A 25,782-nucleotide genomic window follows, 5' to 3' on the forward strand; every position below is an offset into this window, starting at 1 on the left:
CCCCCACTCCCCCACAGATAGATGGTTGCATAAGTTTCTGATCTCGGCCTTGGCAGCAGCATTCTGAATGTGAGACCGTCAATGAGCTGAACAATCAGCAGGGTATGCATGCGGCTGCGTGTGTCTCTCTCTCTGTGTGCGGTGAGTGGAGGTGATTTTCCATCTCCCAGCCGCAGTGGAGATAAATGCTCTCGATCACCAATCAGACAACCTGCATTGTCCCCTCTACCCACACAATCTATATTTCTCTCTGCCCTCTCGCCGCTTCTCCGGCCTGAAATTACTGCCAGCGGTAAGCCGGGGAGAAGGAGAAGGGTGGCGATGTGAGTGGAATGCAGAAGGGGGCACCTCCGCAAACCTCAGGCATCGGGCCTGAAATGAAGATCTGGAAGTGGGGAATGCTGATCCCGGCAGCATCAGCACCCTGGACAGCACCCTTTTCTTGCTCACTCGCTCTTGTTTGCTGGTCAGTGCCAGATTTACATACAGCAAGAGTGTTTTTTGTTGTGTAGGCTCCTATTTTGTTATGTGCAAATGGCTTTAGATACCTATTAGGTCCATAAATTACCATATAGCATATGTTCAACACAAAAAAAACAGTGACAATTTGTTGTTGACAAAGGACAGCTGGACATATAAAGGGCCCCATTACCTTCAGTAGCTTAGGGCCTCATCAAACCTAAATCCGGCCTTGATGGTGGTGCAATATTAAATACAAGAGCCTCACTTACAATTTTCATTATTTGCTTCCCATATGGCATTCAAAAACAATGTGCAATATCATCACTTCCCTACATAAAAACAGTTATGGAAACAATTGCCTGACTTGTGAGCTAGGTATTTGCAAGAATAGGTGAGTTTTTAATCCGTGGTACCACCCACTTTTGCCTCTGGCCCCGCCCACAACCAACATGGTTCCCCGTTGGACAATGTGACCTCGCTGGTGGGAAAAAGTTCCCCTGATGTATGCACACATCTTAGGAACATAAGAGGAGCCTGGTGGATCAGGCCAATGGCCAGCAGCCTGTTCTCACCATGGCCAACCAGGTGCCTGTCGGAAACCATGGAGGACCTGAGCACAAGAGCAAATGGTATTCAAAAGCATTGCTGCCTCTGACCATGGAGGCAGAACACAGCCATTATGGCCAGTAGCCATCAATATTTTTCTCCTGTAAACAGGCATAGGCAAACTCGGCCCTCCAGATGTTTTGGGACTACAACTCCCATCATCCCTGAGCACTGGTCCTGTTAGCTAGAGATGATGGGACTTGTAGTCCCAAAACATCTGGAGGGCCGAGTTTGCCTATGCCTGTGTAAGAACTTGTCCAGTCGTTTTTTCGTAGCTACCCAAGTAGGTGGCCACCATTGATTCCTGTGAGGGTGATTTCCGTAGTTTAACTATGCACTGAATGATCGTCCCCCTTTTTTCTCTGTGGAATGGGTCTTGCAGTCTTTCGTATGATTTCAAAACCCTGCACAGCCCATTTGGCGCGAAGCAACAGTGGTCAGAAGAAAGAAGAACGGGGTGGGAGGGAGCCAGACACAAATGTGGGCATTCACCATCAGATGAGAAAACTCCTCTGTCAAGCCACTATCAAGTCTCTTAAACGCAGCCATTCATCTCTGACTTTTTCGGTGCATTGCGCTGATGGGGTTGAGGAGCAAATGTCCTGCATCCTGTGGACTTCGAGAGAATGCGAGGGATATTAAGTCTGGGAGGAAGTGATGGAGAATGTTGAACAGATGCAAGTGCCTCTTTAAAAACCTGTCTGGGGCCTTTCTGCAGCAAAAAAAATCAACTGAAAATAAATAGCAGTCGTCATGGTCAAATGCAGAACCAACATTCACCTCCCTGGTAGAGGAAAGGGCTGTAGATCAGTGGTAGAGCACTTTCCTTGCATGCAGAAAGTGCCAGGTTGAACACCTGGCATCACCAGGTAGGGCTGGGGGACAACGACGATTCCCTGTCTGAAACTCTGGTGAGCTGCTCCCGGTTCATTCAGACCAGCCTTTTTCAACCTTGGGTCCAGAAAAGTCCTCATTGTCATTGTGCGTTACTTGTCTGCAGGCTCTCTAGAAAAAGGATGTGATTCACAATATTTTCCTGTACATGATCACCAGCTTTCGCTGCAATACATTTGTGTTCAAGGGGGAAAAAGAAGAAGAAACCTTGGTTCCTCAGATGTTGTTGGACTACAGCTCTCATCATTCCTAGCCAGCATGGGCAGTGGTCAAGGATGATGGGAGTTGTAGTCCAAGTACATCTGGAGACCCAAGGCTGTGAAAGGCTGGTGTAGAGGATACTGAGCTGGGTGAACCAACGTTTTGACTCATGTTGGGATGTGAATAGATGCTAGGAGAGGATATATTTCTTAATATTCTCCTTCCTTCCTCACGTTTGTGAGTTCAGTAGAGTTCCATCCCTTTTCAGCTTAAATGGGGAGCTTAGATAGGCTAGTTTAAGCCTTTTAGTTTAAGTAATCCAGGATGCATTAAGGCAGACCAGATTCTCCTGGTATTTCCCCTCTTTTCTCCCCCTTAAAACAATAGTAACAGTCTTGCATAAGGTAAAAATAACATTTATTCACTCGGAATACTTGTTGAAGAATAACAGCTAACAGCAGGTTTGTTCAGGCAGGCTGAAAATGCTAGTTCATTTAAAAAAGCATACTTAGGTCTAGCTTAAAATGGTGTCTGAGCATGAAGCTCGGACTTGCAGATGTTCTCACATTGCTGACAGAGCAGAAAGAGATGAGGAAAGGGGAAGAGGGGGTGTCCAGGCAGGTAGGAGAATATATATAGCTACTCCCTCCCACTATCAGGGCACAATGGGAGTGTCCCTCACAGAGTTCTCTCTAGCAAGTTTACAAGAAAGCTTTATGAGCTTCACCTCCTATCATGTGCCTAGCTAGCAAAACATGAATTGTTGGTTTGACTGCACTTTAAATATCCCACAGCTCAGTATACTTTGAAGGTCCATAGCCTAGTCGTTTTACACATAGAAGGCCCCAAGTTTGATCTTTGGCATCTCCAGGTGGAGCTGGAAGAGGACCCTGCCTGAAACTGGATAGATCAGTTTAACCATGGTGTTAGGCTTTAGGGAACCAGATCCCTCCCACAGTGGCAGCCAGGAAGCAGATAAACAAATGGAGTTCTTACCAAGTAATTTCTTCAATATTCACAGAGAGAGACAAAGGTATGCAGTCTCCCTAAGACAATGCCATTGCTCAGAGTAAATCTGACCCCCCTCCATCTCTCTTATTCAACATCACCTGTAATGGCTTGGCTCTCCCACAGAAGCGAGACACCGGTAGTACTTATCTCAGGTTTATTGCTCAAACACATAAATCACTCCAGAGCTCCTTCACTCCGTGTCTGACTCCAAGTTCGCAGTTGCCAAGTCTAAACTCCACCCCTTCCTCTTCTTCCAACAGGGGGAAAAACCCTTTCGCTTCCGCTCTTTTCCCCTCCTTTCATTGACCTTTTTGCGCTGGCTATTCCTGGCCTCTCTCCATCTGTTTCTGAGCTAAGATTGGTATTTTGTGGATCTATGCTCTGGCTCCCCCTTCCTTGGTCACTATGCTCAGGGATCAGATTACCATTGCTATCTGCTGCCTGCTCTCTGTTTTCTGAAGCCATGCCGCTAGGCTGCCCCTCCTCCCTCTCACATTCCAGCTCATATTCCAGTGTCCTTATCTCTCTTTGTCTGTTCTCATTCCCAGCCTCTGTCAGCTCCGGAACGAAGCTTACATCACCCCTGCATTGACTAATCTGAGCTTCTGCCTCTGAGCTTTCTGTTCTACTACTCTCAGGGCTCATCTGGTCCTGGGAGAGGAGGGGTCAGGAATGCTTTCCAAAGACACTGAGTCTGTCAGCTGTCTCTCCCCTGGTGTTTATTCTTCTTCCTGCTATTCCGCTCCCAATATTTCCCAGCTTCTCCCCTCTGCAGCCTCTGAACTATGCCCTTCTGCAAACCACTGTTCTAAATCTATACCGTCCTCCTGTTCTCACAAAGGTTCAGGAGAAGAGGGACGGTCTCCACCATTCCTCCTCAGTCCAGCTCCTGTGATGGCTTAGGATTCGGACTCGGATGCTGAACCTGAGGGATCCCAGCCTGCACAGGATTCCCCGCCTCCAGAACCAGCTGAGCCGGGGCCGGGGCTTGAGCCTGAAAGGTCCTCACCTGTGCTGGATCCTCAGGTGCAGGCATCAGCTGAGTCTGCTCTGGCTCTTGAGGTGATGGAGGACCCATTGCCTGCAGGTGCTCCACTCTCAGCCCCGTCAGGGGAAGCTGAGGTTGCCTCTGGCTCCGGTAACCCTCCAGCCTCTCCTGAGCTGCAGAGGCTCAGGGCAGAGAGGCAGAGGGAACTAAGTTCCTGCAAGAGGAGTGCTCGCCTCCAGGCCAGGAGAGGCGAGTCACCGGAGGATCAGGGGCAGATAAAGCCAGCCAGTCCCAAATTGCAGGAGCAACATTGTTGGTTGCTAATTCCTGACTGAACCCTGTCCTGCTTTCTTCCCTGAGCTCCTGACCCGCCCAGGCTCCCTGCTTGCAAGCCTGTTCCTGACTTCACCTGACTCCCTGCCCTGCACCCAGCTTCAGCTACTATGGACTGCCTCCACGTGGCACCTTTGACCATGGACCGGACTTGGACCTTGCCTCTTGGGTAACCCATGGGACCAGCACAGCCCCTGACACTTGGTGCTAATAACACCAAGGTTGCAGGTTTGATCCCCGCATAAGACAACTGCATATTCCTGTATTGCGGGGATTGGCTGATCCTCAGAGTCCCTTCCAACTCTACCATTCTATGAAACGCTAGAGAATCGGTGTAGATAACACAGCTAGGTGAGCCAATGATCAATGTAAGGCAGCTTCCTGTGTTCCTACGACTTGAGAGAAGGGCTGTAGCAAAGAAGTAGAACCAACCAACCCCGCAACGCCTCCCTCCATCCATCCCTGGTTTACTGGTCCCTTGAGTATATGCAGTGGTGAAGTGCTGACCAGGGACATCAATGCTGAAGACAGACAAGACATGTTCCACTGGGTCCCCCAGGAGGTTCTCTGACACCAAGTCCCACCGAAGTGAACAGCAGCTGTGTTCGAGAGCAAACTCCTTCCTCTTATCTCTGCCCCAGTGGGATGTTTGTTCTCCCTTAACTCTGCCATCCGCTCGCTCTGTCTCGCTCTCTGAGCTACGGATTTTGCTTAATCTCCGTGTGTCAATTCCTGGATAAATGAATGGAGCTGTATTAATTAGAATTTAACCTCATTAATCACTGGGGCTTCCAAGTTCCAGCTGCCGCCGGTTCCTCTCGTGTGGCAGGCGTTGTGGATCGCCTGCCCCCCCCCTTCCCACCCTCCTTTTAAGAAGAATGCAATTAAAACGTTGTTTATTTTGCTCACAGAGCTTGAAAGGGCAGCTTGGAGGAGACCTCCCCAGCCACCTGCCCTCTTAATTTGATCAGAGGTCTGTATTTGTATCACTGCAGATACAATAGCATGTGTCAAATGCATGTAAATGGCATGCAAATTGGTGTCACTGGGGCTGTGTCTTTGAAGCACTTAGGGGTGATCCTGTGCTGAGCTGTTGACTGTCGCTATCCTTTTAACCACCAAGCCTGTGATGCTGTTAAGGGTGGGCAAGACAGGTCTTTGTTGGGCTCCATGGAAGTCCAAGATATATTTATTAGATATTATCCTTCCTTCCTCACGTCTGTGAGTGCCATCCCTTCGCAGCTTAAATGGGGAGCTTTGATAGGCTAGTTTTTAGCCTTTTAGTTTACGTAATCCAGGATGCTTTAAGGTAGTCCAGATTTTCCTGTTTTTCCCTTCTTTTCTTCCCCTTAAAACAATAATCACACAAACGGTATTGCAAAAGTCAAACATAAACTTTTGCTCACTCAGAATACTTGTTGGAAAGTAATAGATACAGCAGCTTTGTCGAGGCAGGCTGAAAATGGTAATCCAATCACAAAAATGTACTTTGTTTTCCCTTATGCACAGGTTCTGTTTTTTTCCCTCTCTCTCTCTCTCTCTCTCTCTCTCTCTCTCTCTCTCTCTCTCTCTTTTGTCTCACCATGTTTGGTGCACATATGGTTATGTACTTTTTGAACTTTCAACAAAAATTATTATTAATAATGATGATGATGATGTCTAGTTTAAAACAGTGGCTGAGCTTGGAGCTCAGACTTGGCAGATGTACTCACATTGTTGGCAGAGCGGAAAGATGGAAATAGTAGGAGTTTGCCCAGGCAGGTAGGAGAAAATCTATAGTTATTTCCTCCCCCTGTCAGGGCACACTGGGAGTTCTCTCTAGCAAGTTTACAGGGAAACTCAGTTAGCTTCAGCTGCTGTCATGTGCCTGTCTAGCAAAACATGGACTGATTGTCTGAAAGCACTTTAAATATCCCACAAGGCTACATGGACCAGGAGTCCGACTCTGTATCAGGCAGTTTCCTATGCTTCCCAGCAGTTTTCAAAATTCTAGAGCATCCTGACATTGCTGGACTGCAACTCCCATCATTCCTGCCCACTGGCTACACAGGCTGGGGATGATGGGAGTTGGAGTCCAGCGCCATCTCTCCCCAGAGGCATGAGCTCCAGCCAGCCCTGACTGATCCTCCTGTCTCTATAGCCCCCAACTCCCATTAAACCAAGAAAGTGCATGAACGTCTCAAGCAATATTCATCCCTTTGCCAGTTTCTCATTGCATCTGAGGCTTTTGCAGCCCTAAAGACAAAAGCCCTTCTTTGATGACACCTCGGCACCTGTGGATTTCCTTCTGTCCAATTTCCAAGGATTATCTTCCCTATTTCACGCATCCATAATTAGATTTTCTCCCTTTCTCATCACTTCAGATGTGTTAATGGCCTTGATATGTCCCCATCAAATCAGGCGCTCCCCTCCCCACCAATGAGAAATGATTGTTCTGGTCAAATGGCCTCTTCTGACTCACCAATTCCGTGTGCTGAGTCGGCACATCAAAGTCAGACCCGTCAACTCATCATGGTTCAGTCCCTCCCTCTCGCCCACCAAGGCTATCCGCTTATATGCAAAAGCTGCGTAGAGTCTTTTCTCTCACTTATTTTGGGTGCAAACACTACCACCGCCTCCACTTAGAGCAGTGGTTCCCAAAGTGAGCAGCACTGCCCCCTGGGGTGGCGGCAGTGGAATTACCTTATGGGTGCTAAGAGGCAAGGGGGCACAAGGAGGGGCTGGCAGCCAGGCGACTTTCAGTACATTGATCATTTATGTGCAGTGGTACCTTGGTTCTCAAACTTAATCCGTTCCGGAAGTCTGTTCCAAAACCAAAGCGTTCTAACAACCAAGGCACGCTTTCCCATAGAAAGTAGTGCAAAATGGATTAATCTGTTCCAGACTTTTAATAACGACCCCTAAAACAGCAATTTAACATGAATTTTACTATTTAATGAGACCATTGATCCATAAAATGAAAGTGATAAACAATGTACTGCACTCACACAATCAATCAATAAGTAGCTGAATTGGGTTCCACACAGTCAAAAAAACAAAAGAGCCACAAAAACGCAAAATAAATAGCAAAAACAGACAGATCTCAGCGTAACACTCAAAATGGAAGTGTGGTGCTCAAATTGGAAGCATAACACTCAAAACGGAGCACGTTCGGCTTCTGAAAAAAGTTTGCGAACCAAAACACTGACTTCTGGGTTTGCGGTGTTTGGGTTCCAAGTTGTTTGAGTACCAAGGCGTTTGAGAATCAAGGTACCACTGTACTATTGACCAGGCTAGAGCCTAAAGCAAAACACCTTCCTTGTGTCTTGTTTAAAGTTTTGCTGCACTTACCGCTTTCAAAGCTATTTCCTTTGGTCATGTTTGCATGTATTTGTGATTCTGAGTTGTCACAAGCCACAAGATAGCCAGTCATTAGAATCATAGAGTTGGAGGGGTCATCTAGTCCAACCCCCTGCAATGCAGGAACCTTTTGCCCAACGTGGGGCTCAAACCCTCGATCCTGAGTTGAAGAGTCTGGTGCTCTACCAATTGAGCTAGCCAGCTATTAATTTTCCTTGGTAAAGCTTTGTGCGTGTTTGGTAAACAGTTACAAATAAATGTTTTGTGCCATAAAGGTCCTTCAACCTTATGTTTCTGTTAGTAAGAATGTGTAAAAATACCGTGCACTCTTTACTTGGATGCAGAACTGCATTGCAAAATTTGGGGCAAAACTATGTGGACTCTGGTAATTGCAGAAAATATGACTCACAAATTGCACATTTCTAGGGGCAAAGAAGACCTGAAATTTCTATGCTGTTTGGTGGAATTTCATTTATTACATGTCAAATTCATATATACCGTATTTTGTGCCCCATAGGACGCACCTAGTTTTTTGGGGGGGAAATAAAGGGGGGGAAATTATTTTCCCCCCCAGGTGGGCGGCTGGAAGAACCACGTCGGGGAACAGCGGGAAGGTGCGCTCCGCCTCCCCACTGTCCCCCGAGCTTGTGGGGCTGGCGATGGGGAGAAATGCGCTGAGCCCAGGACTGCAGGCAGCTCTGCGCGGCCATCGGGAGCCGGGCGGGACTTCGCGCTCCACTCCCGATGGCCGCGCAGAGCTGGGCTGAGCCTGGGACTGCAGGCAGCTCTGCGCGGCCATCGGGAGCCGGGCGGGACTTTGTGCCCCGCTCCCGATGGCCACGCAGAGCTGTGCTGAGCCCGGGACTGCAGGCAGCTCTGTGCAGCCATCAGGAGCCGGGCGGGACTTCGCGCCCAGCTCCCGATGGCCGCGCAGAGCTGCGCTGAGCCCGGGACTGCAGGCAGCTCTGCGCAACCCTCGGAGCCGGTCTCCCGAGGGTTGCGCAGAGCTTCCTGAAGCCTGGAGAGCGAGAGGGGTCGGTGCGCACCGACCCCTCTCGCTATCCAGGCTTCAGCGAAAGCCTGCATTCGCCCCATAGGATGCACACACATTTCCCCTTCATTTTTGGAGGGGAAAAAGTGTGTCCTATAGGTCAAAAAATATGGTATATATATTTCCCACACCACCAAATTGCAAAATTTAGTTTTCATGATGCATTTTGCTACCTTTAGTTTTCTATATTATCTGCTCTCTATTTGGAAAATGCAACCTCTGTATTGCTCTTACATTTGTAATTTTGATTATTGTTCGGTCCATGCTTTTGATTTCACATTAATAATAATAACAATATTGTTAAAAAATTGGATCAATGCAAATTTCAAAGAACGGATTATTATTATTGTTGCATTTAGAGCCCCCCTTTTCTCCAAGGAGCTCAGTGTGGCTTACACACTTCTCCCCCTCTCCACTTTGTTTTTTGCAACAGTTCTGTTAGGCAGATTAGGCTGAGAGGCTGTGACTGGCCCAAGGTCATCCCATGGGCTTTACGACCAAGTAGGAATTTGAACCCTGGTCTCTCCCATCATTCTAACCACTGCACCATGCTACCTCTCAAAGATCTTCTCCTAGCTCTTCCTGGAGCAGGTGAGAATTGAACTTGCAACCTTCTAAACGCAAGGCAGATGCTCTGCCACTGAGCTACAGCCTTCCACTGATCTGTATTATTTCAAAAAATATATAGTACATTCCCCCCCCCTCCGAATCTTTTCAACCAGCTGAAAGAAGCTGCCAGTTACATGGCTTTTATTTTGCCTCTGCACTACCAGTGACTGACTAGACAGGCCTTGCCCTTCTTAGCCAATCATTTCCCCCAGCACCAGTGAACAACAAAAGTCCTTCTTGAGTCAGCTGTGAGCTTGCCCAAGCAGCGCTCGCTCGCTTTGTGTTGATCTCGTACAGATGGATTGCTTTCCGGTGGCTCAAAAATAGCACGCTGTTTGTTCGGGAGCTGTCATAACATTTTTCAAAAAGGCCCAAGATCAATCCTGGCTGGGTCCCCTCCGCATATTCCCTTAAGAGATGCCCTCCTTTGGTTCGCCGCTGTTTATTCCCCGCTTTCAACGGCTGGGCATGCCTCATTTGCGGCACTGGCTGTTTCTTTGTCCGGATGTGACAGCTTTTCAGTTGAGTCTGGCGGGGAGGGCAGTCATTGCTCTAACAGAGGCTCCCACACCTCTTTCTTCTCCACTGTCAGGGACTGGCTGGATGAGGAAGAAATGGTGGGAGCCATCTGCCCCAAAGCCCCCCTGGATCGTGGTGGTGGTGGGACAGTAGGGAGCAGTCTGGGGAAGGAACAAGCTGGATGGTGCTAGAAGCAGGGGGTTTGAGAGATCAAGGGGGGTGGGTCAGGACAAGGAGGGTCTTCCAGGACAGGGTTAGAGGCTGAGAGTCACAGTGTTGAGTGTAGCCTCAGAGAGGAGTCAGAGAGTGGCACAGCTATTGGACAACAGGACAGTCCCAGTCTTGCTGGCTCTCCTCCCCCTCTGACATCTCAATGGAGTAGACTCCTGCAAATTGCTGAGCAATGGGCCAGACAGGCCCAGAGGAGGAGCTCACCCCCCTTGACAAAGCCTTTGTTTGCTTGAGAAGATCCAGTGCAAAAGATTACAGGAGGAAGTGTGGAGCTAATGGTCAGTTTCGGCAATGTGTTAGCTGGAGCAAGGTGAACCAAAATGTTATTTTCTGTTACTAAAGAGCTGGTTGCATTCCATGCCTTCCGTGTGTGTGCCTGCCCTGTGGTTGACTTGGCTTATTGACAGCTCCCTGACATTCACACAAACACCCCTCCTCAACAGCGTTTGCACAGCTCAGAAGAAAAGTGAGTCTTGAGGTCTGGAAGAGAGTCATTGCCGAAGAATGGCAAGCACAGAGAACACTGGCCAAGCAAAGAACCCAGTTCCTGGCTACGACCATAAAACAATCCCTGCCCAGGTTGATTTGAGGGTGGGGTGAAACAACAGGACTTATAGAATCATATAGTTGGAAGGGACACAAGGGCCACTGTCAGAAGTGTAAAAGGTAAAGGTAAAGGGACCCCTGACCATTAGGTCCAGTCATGACCAATTCTGGGGTTGTGGCACTCATCTTGCTTTATTGGCCAAGGGAGCCGGCGTACAGCTTCCCGCGGGAGTGGTACCTATTTATCTACTTGCACTTTGACATGCTTTTGAACTGCTAGGTTGGCAGGAGCAAGGAATGAGCAACGGGAGCTCACCCCGTCGCGGGGATTCGAACCACCGACCTTCTGATCGGCAAGTCCTAGGCTCTGTGGTTTAACCCACAGTGCCACCTGTGTCCCTGTCAGAAGTGAGCCGGCAGTAAAAACAAACTGTGCAAGTTGGAGTTAATGCTTTATTAGCAAAAAACATGGTCTGCCTGGAACTGGCAAAGGATCAGGAACTCATCCATGGCAGGTCTTGCCCCCATGAAGCAGGTGCCAAGACCAAAAGTCCCCACCGCCCCACAGACGTCTCCTCCTCTCCAGGGCTTTTCCTTTTTTTAAAAAAGAATATTTATTAAAGTTTTCAATAATAATACAATAAAAATCAAAAAAGAACAAAGAAAAAAGAAAACAACAAAAATACAAAAATGAAAATAATTAAAAAACACGCAAAATTTCCATTACTTATTTCCATTAACTTATTTCCCAGACCTCCTCATACCTCCCTTTTTTGTATTCCAATTCAAATTGTTAGTTCAGCAAATCCTTATCAATAAATTATTAACCCAATTCTAAACCTTTTTTTCCCCATATTCTCTTAAGGCAGCTCTTACAGCTGGAAACCACTTAATTTCTATCCAACATCATTCTAACATTCATTATTTTTGCAATGTTTCTGTAAATAGTCTTTAAATTTCTTCCAATCTTCTTCCGCCGACTCTTCTCCCTGGTCTCGGATTCTGCCAGTCATTTCTGCCAATCCCTCTCCAGGGCTTTTCCCTAGCAAATGGAGGCTGTGCCTGCGTGTCTGTCTTTGCTCCTTCTGTTTCATGCCTCTCCTGGTTCTGGGAGACTGGGGGAGGGAGGAGCTCGTTGCAGCAGGAGGGGGGGACACCTGTGACTCTTCACCAATCGGACTGATTTCTGCCTCTTGATCTCCCTCATCCGACTCTTCTGCTTCACTTCCAACACTTCCTCTTCTCCCTCTGACCACTCATCGCTGTCCCACTACCACTCCCCAGGCTCTGAACTTTCCCTCCTTGGTGGTTCCCCAGCCAGTTCCTCCCACCATTCCTCTGCATCCAACCAGTCCATGACAGTCATCTAGTCCGATCTCTGCAATCAAGGAATCACAGCTAGCTTTTGATGTCCAACCATTTTTCCTATGCTTGCTATGAGCTGGCCTCTATTAGCAAGGTCCATGTTATGTCCTGAATGGTGGTTTTAATCTCTAACACTCAGACTTGGCTAGTAAGTAGTGCATTTTCAGCAGTGCATACATAAGATCATTGGGAGAACCTACCGGATCGGGCTGGTGGCCAATTTAGCCCAGCATCCTACCAGATGCCTGTGAAAGTCTTGCCAGCAGGACCTGACCACAAGAGCACTCTTGTGATTCTCAGGAACTGGTATTCAGAAGCATCACTGCCTCTGACCAGGGAGGCAGAGCACTCAGCACGGCCATCCCTACCAGCCACAATGCCTGGGCTCTTCCTCCATGGTTGGAGAGGCAGCAATGCTTCTGTATACCATAAGGTTACCAGATTTTTTTCAAGGAATCCGGGGACACTTTTTAAAAAAGGGGGGGGGGAGATTATTAAAAAAGAAGAAGTAATATCTTCTCTTCTGTGGTCTCCTCTGTCACGTGGCCTTCCTCTGGGCCCTGGCCTGCTCTCTTGGACCACTTTGGAGTAGGCTGGGGCCAGACCTGGGCTCAGCCACGTGTCCTTGCCCTCCCAGTGTTCTCCTATTTCTCTTCCTGAGCGGCAACAGCAGTGTGGCAAGGTCGGGGCTCCACTCTTTTTTCTTCTTCCTCTTTCTCTCTCTTCCCTCTCCCTCTCCTCCTTCTCCTTGCGTCAGCTCCCCCGGCTCGATTTTGGCCGGGGGGGGGGGGGGCTTAAAGGCCCCTTAAAGGTTAAAGGCATGGGGCCCATAGGCCGATGCCTACTCTGCCTATTTGGTAATCCAGCACTGGCTGGAAGCCACAGGCGGGGAGAGTGCTGCGCTTGCGCTCAAATCCTTGAAACCCACTGGGGTTTCTGGTTGGCCACTGCGAGAACAGGACAGTGGTCTGGATGCGGACATCGGTCTCATCCAGAAGCATGTTATTGTGTTCAAGTCTCTTGGAAGCCTTGGGCTGGAAGACCTTTCGGGTCCCAAGTCCTAGCTGCAAAATTCTATAATTCTACACCATCAAAGCCACTGACTCACTTAAATAATCCTTTTAGCCTTCGTGCCAATGCCAAAGACACAGTCTCTCCCCCCCCCCCTTTTTGTTTTTGCAGGTTGCAGGGCTCAGAACAATAAAGGATAAAAACGCGGCAGTGAAGCGGGAGCCCCCCATCACGCACGGAAACCTCCTGTCAATTTTGCAGAGAGGAGACACGGGGGAAGCCAACTTCCGCAGCCTCTGCTGAGATCGGAAGCTTCATTCCTCCTGAGCGGAGCCAAACTTTTCCGTCACAACAAGATGCAGAAAAGCTGCATTATTTATACCAGGGAGGCTTTCTCTCTCTCTCTCTCTCTCTCTCTCTCTCTCTCTCTCTCTCTCTCTCTCTCTCTCTGCTTGATGCTGAAATTAGGTCAGCGATGCTCTTTTTTTAATCTTTTTATTTTATTTTGCAGACTTGTTCTCAGAACAGGAGGCTCCTTCTCTTCTCCCTCCCCTCTTCCCTCCATCCTTTTCCCTGTCACCAAAGAGAAGCGAATTCCCTCTTCGCCTCCGCTCATCCGCACCTCCCGTCTGGCTCCTGGAGGGGGAAAAAGAAAGAACAAGAGGAAGAAAGAGGAGACGGAGCAAACGCATCTCCTTCTTCTGAGCCAATTATTGAATTTGGGAAATACAGGCAGTTGTTGTTGTTGTTGTTGTTGTTGTTGTGGGGGTGCAGAGGGGAGCGTGCATAAAATATGACAGGCAGAACCATCATCCTCATCAAAAGCTAAATTTAATCTCCCGGGAATTTCCGTTTCTTTCTCTCTCCTCCCTTTCTTCTTTTCGATGGCCGGGATTGTGCAAACAGAAAAGATAAACAATTCTGGTGGTGCATTCATTAAGCGACACAGGAGAATCTGGAGCTCTGGGTGCGGGAGGCGACAGCAGGAGTTTGCTCAGATTAACAGCAGCAACACAGCAGGAACAAGGCCAGGGAGCCACATCAGAGCTGGTAGGAAGCTGCCTTGTACTGTGCCAGACTGGTATTGGCCAATCTAGCTTAGCATTGCCTACACTGACTGCCAGGGTTTCAGGCAGGGTGTCTCTCCCAACCCAACCTCTCATACAAACCTGCCTGGCTGCTGCTGAGATCCATCAGTGGACACTTTCCCTTGGTCCCATCGATCTCAGAAGCACGGTTGTCAGTGACCCGAGGGAGAGTCTTTTCTGTGGCTGCTCCCCGATTGTGGGATTCCTTCCCAAGAGAAGTCTGACTGCTTTGCTTTTTGTTATGCTTCCGCCAGCAGCCTAAGAGCTTCCTGTTCAGACAGGCCTTTGGAAACTAAGATGCTGATCTCTTGGCTGCTGTCAGGGCAAACTGGATTTTAATTGCTAGTTCCAAATATGTTCTGATGTATTCTAATTATTGTGTGTGTGTTTTAACTCATTGGTTTTTATTGCTTTTATATTTTATAATGTTGTTTTTAATTGTAAGCTGCCTTGGAATCTCATCTTGGGAGAAAGGTGGGATACAAATACATTAAATAAGTGATCTATATACCCTGGCCCTCTAATGGGGTTGCCCCAGGCACTCTGTGCAGCCTCCAACAGAATATAAAGACACACAATACATCAGGCATTAAAAGCATCCCGATACAGTGGTACCTCTGGTTACGAACTTAATTCGTTCCGGAGGTCTGTTCTTAACCTGAAACCGTTCTTAACTTGAGGTACCACTTTAGCTAATGGGGCCTCCCGCTGCCACCGCGCCACTGGCGCACGATTTCTGTTCTCATCCTGAGGTAAAGTTCTTAATCCGAGATTCTCATCCTGAGGTAAAGTTCTTAACGCAAGGTACTACTTCTGGGTTACTGGAGTCTGTAACCCAAAGTGGTTGTAACCTGAGTTGTTTGTAACCCGAGGTACCACTGTACAGGGCTCCCTCCAGATGTCTACGGAAGGTTGTATAATTGTTTCTCTCTTTGACATCTGGCATTTGGCTGTTGCCGTTTCAGGGCCCCTTGCATGTAATTCTCCACCCTTCTTGCCCAGATGAGATCCAAAGAGACGGCTGACTTGCTGGCCGAGAAAGCTCAGATCACGGAAGAGGAAGCGAAGCTCCCGGCTCAGAAAGCCACAGAGGCAGAGCAGGAGATGCAGCGGATCAAAGCCACAGCCATCCGGACCGAGGAGGAGAAACGACTGATGGAGCAGAAGGTGCTGGAGGCAGAGATGCTGGCGCTGAAGATGGCGGAAGAGTCGGAGCGAAGATCAGGTGGGGGGAGGAGCACACCCACTGGCTTGGGGGCTTTGCAGCATTACATTCCTTGTTTTTGTTGTCATTGGGTTGTGCCCAATGTAGCACAAAGTTAAAGGCTACTACTACTACTACAAATAATTTTATTTGTACCCCACCCATCTGACTGGGTTCCCCAGCCACTCTGGGCGGCTTCCATCATATATAAAAACACAACAAAACATTAAACATTTAAAAAACTTGCCTATACAGGACTGCCTTCAGGTGTTTTCTAAAGGTTGTATGGTTATCTCCTTGATATCTGACAAGAGGGCATACCACAGGGAGGGAGCCACCACCGAGAAGGCCCTCTGCCTGGCTCCCTGTAACCTCACTTCTCGCAGTGAGGGAACCGCCAGAAGGCCCTGAGAGATGATAGAAAGATAGATGATAGAGATGATAGATAGATAGATGATAGATAGATAGATAGATAGATAGATAGATATAGATAGATAGATGATAGATAGATAGAGAGTCGTACCTCGGAGGTCAAATGGAATCCATTCCAGAAGTCCATTCAACTTCCAAAATGTTCAAAAACCAAAGCTCCTGCAGCCAATTGGAAGCCGTGGAAGCCCCATCGGACGTTCGGCTTCCAAAAATAATTCGCGAGCCAAAACATTCTAGAACTAAGCTGTTCAAAAACCAAGGTACGACTGTGGATAGATAGATGATAGATAGATATAGATAGATAGATGATAGATATAGATAGATGATAGATAGATAGATAGATAGATAGATAGATAGATAGATAGATGATAGATAGATAGATAGATAGATAGATAGATAGATAGATAGATGAAGTAAATCAAACAAATTAATACAATAATCATAACAGAAGTACAAAACAGAAAAGAACAGAAGTACATAAACGCAGCACAGTATATCCGGGAGGGATTTAATAGTAGGTTGGTGAAGTATTTATTACCATCAGGACAGCCAATTTTGCATGTTGTACTGTGCAAAGGGAGTTGTGTGTGCCTGTTATCATTGTATATACGATAAAATCCCACCAAACAGTGTATAATTTTGGGGGGGCCTACCGAAACTTTATGTAATTCAACTGTAATTTTATGAGGATTTGTTTCCAGCTAATGCAAAGCTCCTTATACCAATGCAAAAGTTGCAAACAAACAAACAACTGGCCTGGCAGAGCTGGATTTGCATGATATGCTTCTCCCCACACTCACCCCACCTGCTTGCTCCCCTTTTCTCCCTTGAAGCAGGCAGAACTTTTCGACTGACACAGCTCGGCATCCCTTAAGCACCAGAGCATTTCGCGACAGGGAATATCCAGGGATCATATTAGCTGGCAGCGAGACGCAGCTGCCTTTGGCGCACAAAGGGGGCAGGCATCTGACAGGCAAAACAAGATTACATAAGTATTCAGGGCAAGGAAGGAGGAGCAGGAGGGTTGGAGGAAGGGCTGGAAGAGAGGGAGATAATGAAGCAAAAGTGGGGGGGGGGGGTTGCCGGGGAAAGCACAGGATGGAGAAAGAGAGAAACTCCTGGCGAGGGCTGCGTGCCAGTGGAGGCGGAAGTGGGAGCAGCATTGAAGGGAAATGTCACCTTTGTAGAATAGGCTTGCTTCGACACTGACTTACAGACACCCTCTCTATCACTCTTGTACCTACGGGACCGCCTCTCCTGGTATGCCCCACGGAGAGCCTCAAGGTCCATAAATAGCAACACCCTAGAGGTCCCGGGCCCTAAGGAAGTTAGATTAGCCTCAACCAGAGCCAGGGCCTTTTCAACTCTGGCTCCGGCCTGGTGGAACGCTCTGCCTCATGAGACCAGGGCCCTGCAGGATCTGATTTCTTTCCGCAGGGCCTGTAAGACAGAGTTGTTCCGCCTGGCCTTTGGCTCAGAGCCAATTTGATTCCCTCCCCCTCTTTACTTTTTCCTTTCTCCTCCTGTGATGAGGCTGCATTTTAATATTTTAATGTTTCAATATTTTAATTGTTGTATTTTAATCTTGTTTTTAGGTTGTATTCATTCAACTTGTTTTTATTATTGCTTGTTAGCCGCCCTGAGCCCGGCCTTGGCTGGGGAGGGCGGGGTATAAATAAAAATTATTATTATTATTATTATTATTATTATTATTATTATTATTATTATTATTATCACCCAGGCAAGCAAGAGGCATTGGCACAAGTTCATGGGCACATATGACTCCTAAGCCTAAGGTCCCCCACCTATGAGAGCGTAAGAAGAGCCTGTTGGACCAGACGAATGGCCTATCCTACTCATCATCCTGCTCTCACCCTAGCCAGCCAGATGCCTGTGGGATAACCCCATCTTCTGTGAATGGGTCCAATTCTCTTATTAAAGCCATCCATGCCAGTGGCCATCACTGCCCCTTCTGTTGCTCAACTTCTCATAGCCGAGTAAGATTGTCTTCCATGAACACGGTCTTAACAGTGAGTCCGTAAGGGACTGTTGTTGTTGTTGTTTAGTCATGTCCGGCTCTTTGTGACCCCATGGACCAGAGCACGCCAGGCACTCCTGTCTTCCACTGCCTCCCGCAGTTTGGTCAAACTCATGCTGGTAGCTTCGAGAACAGTGTCCCACCATCTCATCCTCTGTCGTCCCCTTCTCCTTGTGCCCTCCATCTTTCACAACATAGGGTCTTTTCCAAGGAGTCTTCTCATGAGGTGGCCAAAGTATTGGAGTCTCAGCTTCAGGATCTGTCCTTCCAGTGAGCACTCAGGGCTGATTTCCTTCAGAATCGATAGGTTTGATCTTCTTGCAGTCCATGGGACTCTCAAAAGCATCAATTCTTCAGCGATCAGCCTTCTTTATGGTCCAGCTCTCACTTCCATACATCATTACCGGGAAAACCATAGCTTTAACTATACAGACCTTTGTTGGAAAGGTGATGTCCCTGCTTTTTAAGATGTTGTCTAGGTTTGCCAATTCTGGATCTGCACATCCTTCCACAGTGGGGACATAGGTTTTCAACGGGTGTTGATCACAGATAGGGTTTGCCAAACATTGCCTTCCTCTTAGCACATTTCTCCTTTTTGCTGTGAGTTTGTGTTTCTTCAAAGTCCATGACATCTTTGGTAAAGGCTGTTCTCCAATTGAAGCACTTGCAGGGTAGTGTTTCCCAGTTATCAGTGCTAATGTTAATTTTTTAAGATTTGCCTTGGGAGCATCTTTAAACCTCTTTTGTTGTCCGCCAGTATTCCACTTTCCATTCTTGAGCTGGGGGTAGAGTAGTTGCTTTGGAAGACGATGATCAGGCATCCAGACAACATGACCAGTCCAGTGGAGTTGATATTGAAGAATCATTGCTCTGACGATGGTGAAGCTGAAGATTCAGAACAGACGAAAGGAAGACTTTCTTCACACAGTGCATAGTTGAGCTACGATTTTCTGAAAACCTAAAAATCGTAGCTCAGCTATGCACTGTGTGAAGACTTCCTTTTGTCTGTTCTGAATCTTCAGCTTCACTGGATATCCACGAATTCTAGTAGAGAAAGGGAGAAAAAAATTGCCCTCTCTCCCCTCTCCATACCATACATGCATAATATTACACAATTCTATCATCTGACCTCTTACTCAACTTTTCTCTAAACTAAAAGGTCCCAAATGTTGCAAACTTTCCTCTCCAGGGCATGAGAACTTTATTCAGACATTATTGAAGACTCTAGCTGTGCCACTGCATTACTTTCTGCTGCAGAGTGAAATCCCAATGCACCATTTGATACGCATTTAAGTTCCAGCCTAGATAATGGATCTTTGATATTTCAAGGGAGAATTACACCTGCGACATGGCTTTGTAAGTCACCTATTTTATTAACACTGAAGCAACCCTTCTATGTCACCGCAGTCCTTAAAACTCACAAAGACGAGTTCTTTTCTCATCCTTTGTGGATAATCATTGTTCCTGGAATGCAACTCAAGATGATTCTGCTATTGTTCTACGCTGGAACAGAATGTATTTGAATCCGCATGCATTGTGTTTTACATTCTCTAATGCTTTCAGCTATACAGAATTTGCTGCCATTTATTAATTGTTGTTTTTTGAATATTGGTAGGCATCTAGAGGGCACAAGATTGGTAAAGGCAGAGAGAGGGGAGAAGGAATGTGGTTATATAAGCTTTAAAAAGAAAAGCATTAAAAGGTGATCCCATGCTGCAGGTTGTGGCGGCTCACATGTAATAATTCCTCATCTTTTTACTAACCTATAAGAACATAAGAAGCTTCTGGATCAGGCCAATGCCCATCTAGTCCAGCATCCTGTTCTCACAGTGGCCAACCAGGTGCCCCAATGGGAAGCCCACAAGCAGATGCCCATTAATTTCAATGGGTTTACTCTTGAATAGGGCTAATATGGGATCCAACCCTAGATGATGATGGTGATTTGGGTGCCTGTCTCCCACTTTTGTGGATTCTGATTCTGATCGTGATGGTTGGCAGTACCCCATCACAGAAGTTGCATCTTGCATTAATGTTTATTTAGTAATCAAAACTTTAAAAACCTTGTATTTTAAAAACTGAATTTCTGACTTCCAATTGTTCAGCTTATAGCTAGGCCTCCCCTCTCAGACCCTCCCCCAATTAAGGCTGCTGAAGTGAAGAAAGGTGTGTATGTTGGGGGGATAACCAAAAATAGGTTTTTGTGAGAAAGGAATGGGAAGGTATCATCATCATCTCACCCTTCAGGCTATGGCCCCAGGGCAGGTTATATGACAATATTAGAGACAACTTTAAAACAACTTACAATCACAAAATAAGGTGGGTCCTTAAAATGTACACCTCAAGTGTCAAGGGACAGGGTGAAGAGGTGGGTCTTCAGCATTTGCCAGAAGCTGTATAAGGTGCCAGGCACAGCTCTGTGAAAATGGAGTTCCACAACTTAGGGGCCACCACAGAGAAGGTCCTTTCCCAGGCCACCACCTCCCCCCACCGCCGCTGAGCCTCTGAGGACAGAGGAACTACAAAGGAGGGCCCTTTCCTGTCAATCTCGGAGCCCAAGAGGGTCTGTAGGGAAGGAAGAGGTCTTTCAGATACTCAGGTAAATTCCTGGCCTGAGATGCACCCAGAGATAGTCCTTTTCCAAGTATGTTCACCACTGTTTCTAAGCCCTTGTTTTGCACTCACCTCTGGCTGATGGCCATCCAGTTTCGGGGGATGGGGTGGGGGTGGGAATCAAAGCAGATCCTGCACGCTTGAAGCCCACCCACCCACGTTTGAGAACAAATGACAAGAACTGCCGCCCACGGCGGATCTCTCCAAGTACTTGGAACTTTTATTAAAACCCAAAGTGAGAAACAAATCAATTCTGCAGAGTATATAACAATCCATGGAAATAGAAAATAGGGTCTGTCCATATCAAGACACCCCCCCTTAAGGAAACAACACAATTTGGGGGGGGGGGATGTGTCAGATATCTGAATTTCAGATATACATTTTCAATATTCAGTACAAACTTCCTTTTTTGTAAAAAATAATAGTATCAAGAGAGACACACTCCCATCTGAGAAAACAAGTCGGGGCTGGGGGGAAAGGTTGTTGCACCAAACTCTGGGTTGAACATCTGGGCTAGATGCATGTCTGGGATCCAGTGACAGAGGCCCCAGGGATCAAATGTGTCTGAAGGCTGGGCTCTCACACCCTAATTTAAGGGCGAGGAATGCCTGGACCTCCAGTTGTTGTTGACCTCTAATTCCCAGAAGCCACCATGATCTAATGGCCAGGGATGATGACTTCAACAACATCTGGAAGGCTACAGGTTCCCATTACCTACCTCCAGACAGAGACCATGCTGAGGGTCAGCTGCTGTTTCGTATTTCAGGCAGCAAATCTGTCTCCACCATCTCACACACCCTCCTTGCTTTTTACTCCACGGTTGCCCAATTTGCAGTACAGGAGCCAAATGCAACGAGAGAGGTTGGGCAACACTTGGGTGAACGAGAGAACTAACCAGAGGGAGTGGCACCCACACCACCCACTCCAAAATCCAAAGATACCCACATGCCTTTTTTAAAAAAAGTTGGCAACCCCTGGATAGGCAATGCAGAAAATGCAACTTCGACTCACGTGTGGTTAAGGCCACCAAACCCACGTCTGGTTCCAGGGCCTGACTTGCCCGCTTCTGAAAAGTGTTTGTGGATATGCGATGGAGAAGACCCTGCTTAAAATGCTGTGCCACCAATGCAGGGTGGGCACAGGCCGTATCTTTAAGTCTGGGACGCGGTCTTTTGAGCAGTGAAGTCAAGAAGAGCCCTGCTGGATCAGGCCAGTGGCCCATCTAGTTGAGCATCCTGTTCTCCTGGGGGTGAACTGGATGCCCCTGGGAAACTCAGAAAGCAGAATTTGAGTGAAGATCTGTCTCTCCTCCTGTGGGATTCAGAAGCATTACTGCCCCCAGAGCAAAGCCATTGTGGCTAGAAGATACTAGCAGTGTTCTATTGATAGTGGAGGGTGGATCAGGAGGACTCTGGCAACAGTGGGAACCAGAGAGCTCTGCAGATCTGGCCCAGTTCCTAATGCATGAACACCGCTGGAGTAACACCCAAGGCAACCGTCTAAGGCAGCCTTTCTCAACCTGTGGGTCCCCAGATGTTGCTGAACTACAACTCCCATCACCCCTAGCTAGCAAGGCCAGAGCTCAGGGATGATGGAAGTTGTAGTCCAACAACATCTGGGGACCCACAGGTTGAGAACCGCTGGTCTAAGGAAACAAAGCCTTATTTTACTGCAAGTGCCATGGCTCTCTCAGAGATTCAGATAAATGCAGAGTAAAACGATTTGGGCCTCAGCCCCTGTGAAGTGAGGATGCCCACCAGCATTCCAAAAAACATTTGAGTTTCCTCTTTAAAAAGCTAAAAAGCGACTTTAAAATGGCTTTGACAATCTAAGCCAAAACATGGTTTGCCATTACCGGCAAAAGACAGAGAAAGCTGTTGTAAGAACACCAGAAGAGTCTGGCTGCTGGATCAGGCCAATGGCCCATCTAGTCCAGCATCCTGTTCTCACAGTGGCCAACCAGATGCTCCAATGGGAAGCCTAAGAGCAGGATCTGAGCACAACGGCAACTGCCTGCACTTGTGATTCCCAGTTACTGGCATTCAGAAACATACGGCCTCCGACAGTGGAGGTGGAACCCAGCCATCATGGCTAGTGGCCATTGAGAGATGTATCCTCCAAGAATTTGTCCAATCCTAAACTTTCGTCAAGTGTTTTCTTTCTCTTACTCGCCTGGAAAAGCAAGAGCCTCTCTTTTCAGCTGTCCAGAAACTCCAGCTGCTTACATCCAATTTTGAGTGATGCAAGGCAGAACCAGTCGGTGTTTTGAGGATCCTGAACAGGACATCACCCAATGCACCTTCAATCTAGCAGCTTTCAAACAAGATGGCCAGGTTCAGACTGACTGGGATTTTCTCACTGTGCTGCTACTAGTAACCCCAGAAACAACCCTTTGCTTATAAGCTCAGTCTCCCCCTGGCCCCTCTACTCCTGTTTTCAAACTTGTATGAATCCATCGCTTCGACCGATCAGAAAACAAGGAAAGGCGAGACAAGGTGAGCCTACAGGCGTGGTGGCCATGTTGGAAGTGGGAAACTAACGCGGCTGGGGTTTTATGTTTATTTTGGGAACAGCACCACTTTGAGAGCAATAGAAACTCCACCTTTAAAATGGCAGGCCCCTTTAGTCATTGCATCCCTTGATAGCAGCACAAAAAGGAGATCAACGGGACCAGTGGGCGGTGCAAAGGCTTGGAAGCTAGAAAATTCATCTGAGGCTTTTGAGCGAGAGAGATCGTCTCTCACTGAGGTATTGCAGTACACAAAGAGTTGCGGGTTTCTTTTTTAAAGGACCGAAGATCAGAATGCAGGAAGCTGAGAAGGAAAAGGATTTGTGTGAGAGTGAGAGTCGTTTAATGTATGCATGTTGCTCCCTGACAGTCATCCCGCAGGAGTGGATGCTGGGTGTTTTTTTGCAAAGCGACACGTATTTTCTCAGGCATGAAGCCACTGCAGTCTAGTACTCAATTTAACTTTAAAAAGCAAAAAAGGAGTCTTTACAAAGAGGCGCCTACCCTGTCAGTTAAGAATTCAAAATCTCACAGTGGATTAGTGTGGGTTGGGGTCAAATGGCGGAGGGGCTCTGTTGTTCTGCATCTAAAAGTCCTGCATCTTCCACAGCACCTTGGGTTGAGGTTTCTGGGCCCCCAAATTCCCCATACTTCTCCCTCCCCGTTCCTGACGCTATCACAGTTCTTAGGAGAAGCACATTTTTGCACAAAAAACCCCACCCTAAATCCCATGATTAAAATGATTTGAAACAAAGTGCAAAAACAAAATACAAAACCCTGGGTCAAGATGGCATGGGGGAAGGATTGTAGTTCAGTTTTTGGAGCATCTGCTTTTGCTGGGAGATACCCCCTGCCCCAAATCCTGGAGAGACGCTGCCAATTGGTGTGGACACTATTGAGCTAAGTGGACCCAGTGGTCTGTCTCAGCAGAAGGCAGCTTCCTTCAGAGCCCACCCAATTATTCTCTGCCAGCTTGATTCAGAAGGAAGGAGAGAACATGACATCTAAGAGATGCTCCCTGAATATCCTTCCATTTGGTTCAGAATGTAGGGAGTGAAGTTGAAGTCACTTGTTGCACAAGGCAGGAACGAATATGCAGCACCCACGATGGCCGCACAACAGATCGCGCAACAAGAACCGGCTGTTGCGCCAGGATCGGCTGTTCCCCAACAAGCTTACTCCCGTGCAACTGTTGCACCAGATCCCTTTGCCGTGCAAGCTTTAAACTCTGCCACCCACGAGCACATGGGGTCTTGCGCTAGCAGACAGAGCATGCTAGATGTTAAAGGCTCCTTGATGGGAGCTTCAGGAAAGAGCCGCCTCTCTCGTCCGCAGGAGGGAGCAGAGTCGTGCCCCTACAGAGAGGTGGGAAGCGAAAAGGGGTCTCATGCTGGTGCCGCACCCACCCCGTCTTAGGAGCACATTAATACAAGTCACAATCAATACAAACACTTTTTTAAAAAAGGAAAGAAAGAAGAAGCTAAATGGTATATCACAGTCGTGTGTTATACAAAGAGTATTAAAAACCAAAAAAACTACAAAGTACGAAGCAGGGGAGCATCACGTCAAACTCTTCGAAAACGCGTGAAGAGGGGGTCACAGTTCAGGGGGCAGCCGGGAAGGAGGGATTCGTGGCCAGCTATGGCTGAGTCCTCAAACGGAGGGTCCGCATCGGTCGGGCGCTGGCTCAGGAGCAAAGAACCGGCTCGCTTACTAGAGCTCCTCGAAGAAGGCCACACGGGACTTTGTGCTCTGCAAGGTGAGCTGGGGGAGAGATAAACAAAACACACAGGAATGTAATAGAAGAGGGTGCTGGCTTCCTGCTCTGCTGGGAAAACTGCCTTAAGGCATAGCTGTCAACTTACAGATTTGAAAATAAGGATCCGGCAGCCTCAAAAATAACGGATCAGAAGCCAAAATAAGGGATTTTAGTCAACCAGCAGCTAAACAAAGCCTCAAGCGGTGGTTCCCACAGCGCAGCAACCCGGCAAAGGGGATGCAGCAAGGAAAACCACCGTCACCTTTCCGCTGGGAAGCGCTGAGCAAAGGCGAGTCCCCAGGCAACGCAGCCGATTTGATCGGCAGAAAGCATGCAAGCTCCACCCCTAATCATTCTTAGACTCCTTATTGGGTGAGCAACACAGCCAAGCAACACAGTTGGAGCCTCCCTCCTCCCTGGCCGGCAGGGAGGGAGGGAGAGGAGCTGCTTCCTTTGAAACCCAGGAAATTTAAGGGACATCATCAATAAGGGACAGCAGCAGGACACAGCACTGAGATAAAGGACTTTCCCGCCAAATAAGGGATGGTTGACAGCTATGCCTTTAGGAATGGTGGGAGATGGAAGGAAGCAGCAAGCTGCCTTCTGCCAGGAATGAGACGTGTCTGAGCCTGCTAGAGCACATGAAAATGACCCTTGGCTAATCCAGTACCTTATTTTCTGCAGTCAAGACCCAAATGCCTCCAGCTACTACATGAGTAGACCCCAGAGGGGGATGGCTCTTTCCCAGCTTGGCAACTGATGTTCAGATACACTGCTTCTTTTCATGAAGGTTTTGCTGAGACATCCTGGCAGATCTCAGCCCCTCCTACTCCACAAATGCTGCCAATTAGCTACCAGACGGTGCTGGCTTTGGTGTATAGAGTCCTACTGGGACCAGGCTATCTGAAAAGGCATCTCATCCCTTATATACCCCATCAATGGCAGAGCTCTGCAGGAGAGGGCCTCCCGCAGACAC

General features: G+C 47.8%; 1 protein-coding gene across 17 annotated transcripts in view; it reads right to left on the reverse strand.

The window, feature by feature from the left end:
* Positions 1-20,740: 20,740 nt before the first annotated feature.
* Positions 20,741-25,782, reverse strand: part of NF2 (NF2, moesin-ezrin-radixin like (MERLIN) tumor suppressor) — a 102,270-nt gene continuing 97,228 nt past the window's right edge. For 7 of the 17 annotated variants that reach the window (XM_083717312.1, XM_083717310.1, XM_083717315.1 and 4 more), the window contains one exon: positions 20,741-24,811. Coding sequence is in view for 4 of the 17 variants with exons in the window: in XM_083717315.1 (XP_083573441.1) it covers positions 24,761-24,811 (51 nt within the window). In the remaining 13 variants the exon portion in view is untranslated. The remainder of the gene's footprint in view (positions 24,812-25,782) is intronic. The other 10 variants (XR_014559056.1, XR_014559057.1, XR_014559060.1 and 7 more) reach the window with 2 other exon arrangements.

This window comes from Podarcis gaigeae (genome assembly GCF_964106915.1).
Source record: "Podarcis gaigeae genome assembly, chromosome: 16".
Lineage (NCBI taxonomy): Eukaryota > Metazoa > Chordata > Lepidosauria > Squamata > Lacertidae > Podarcis > Podarcis gaigeae.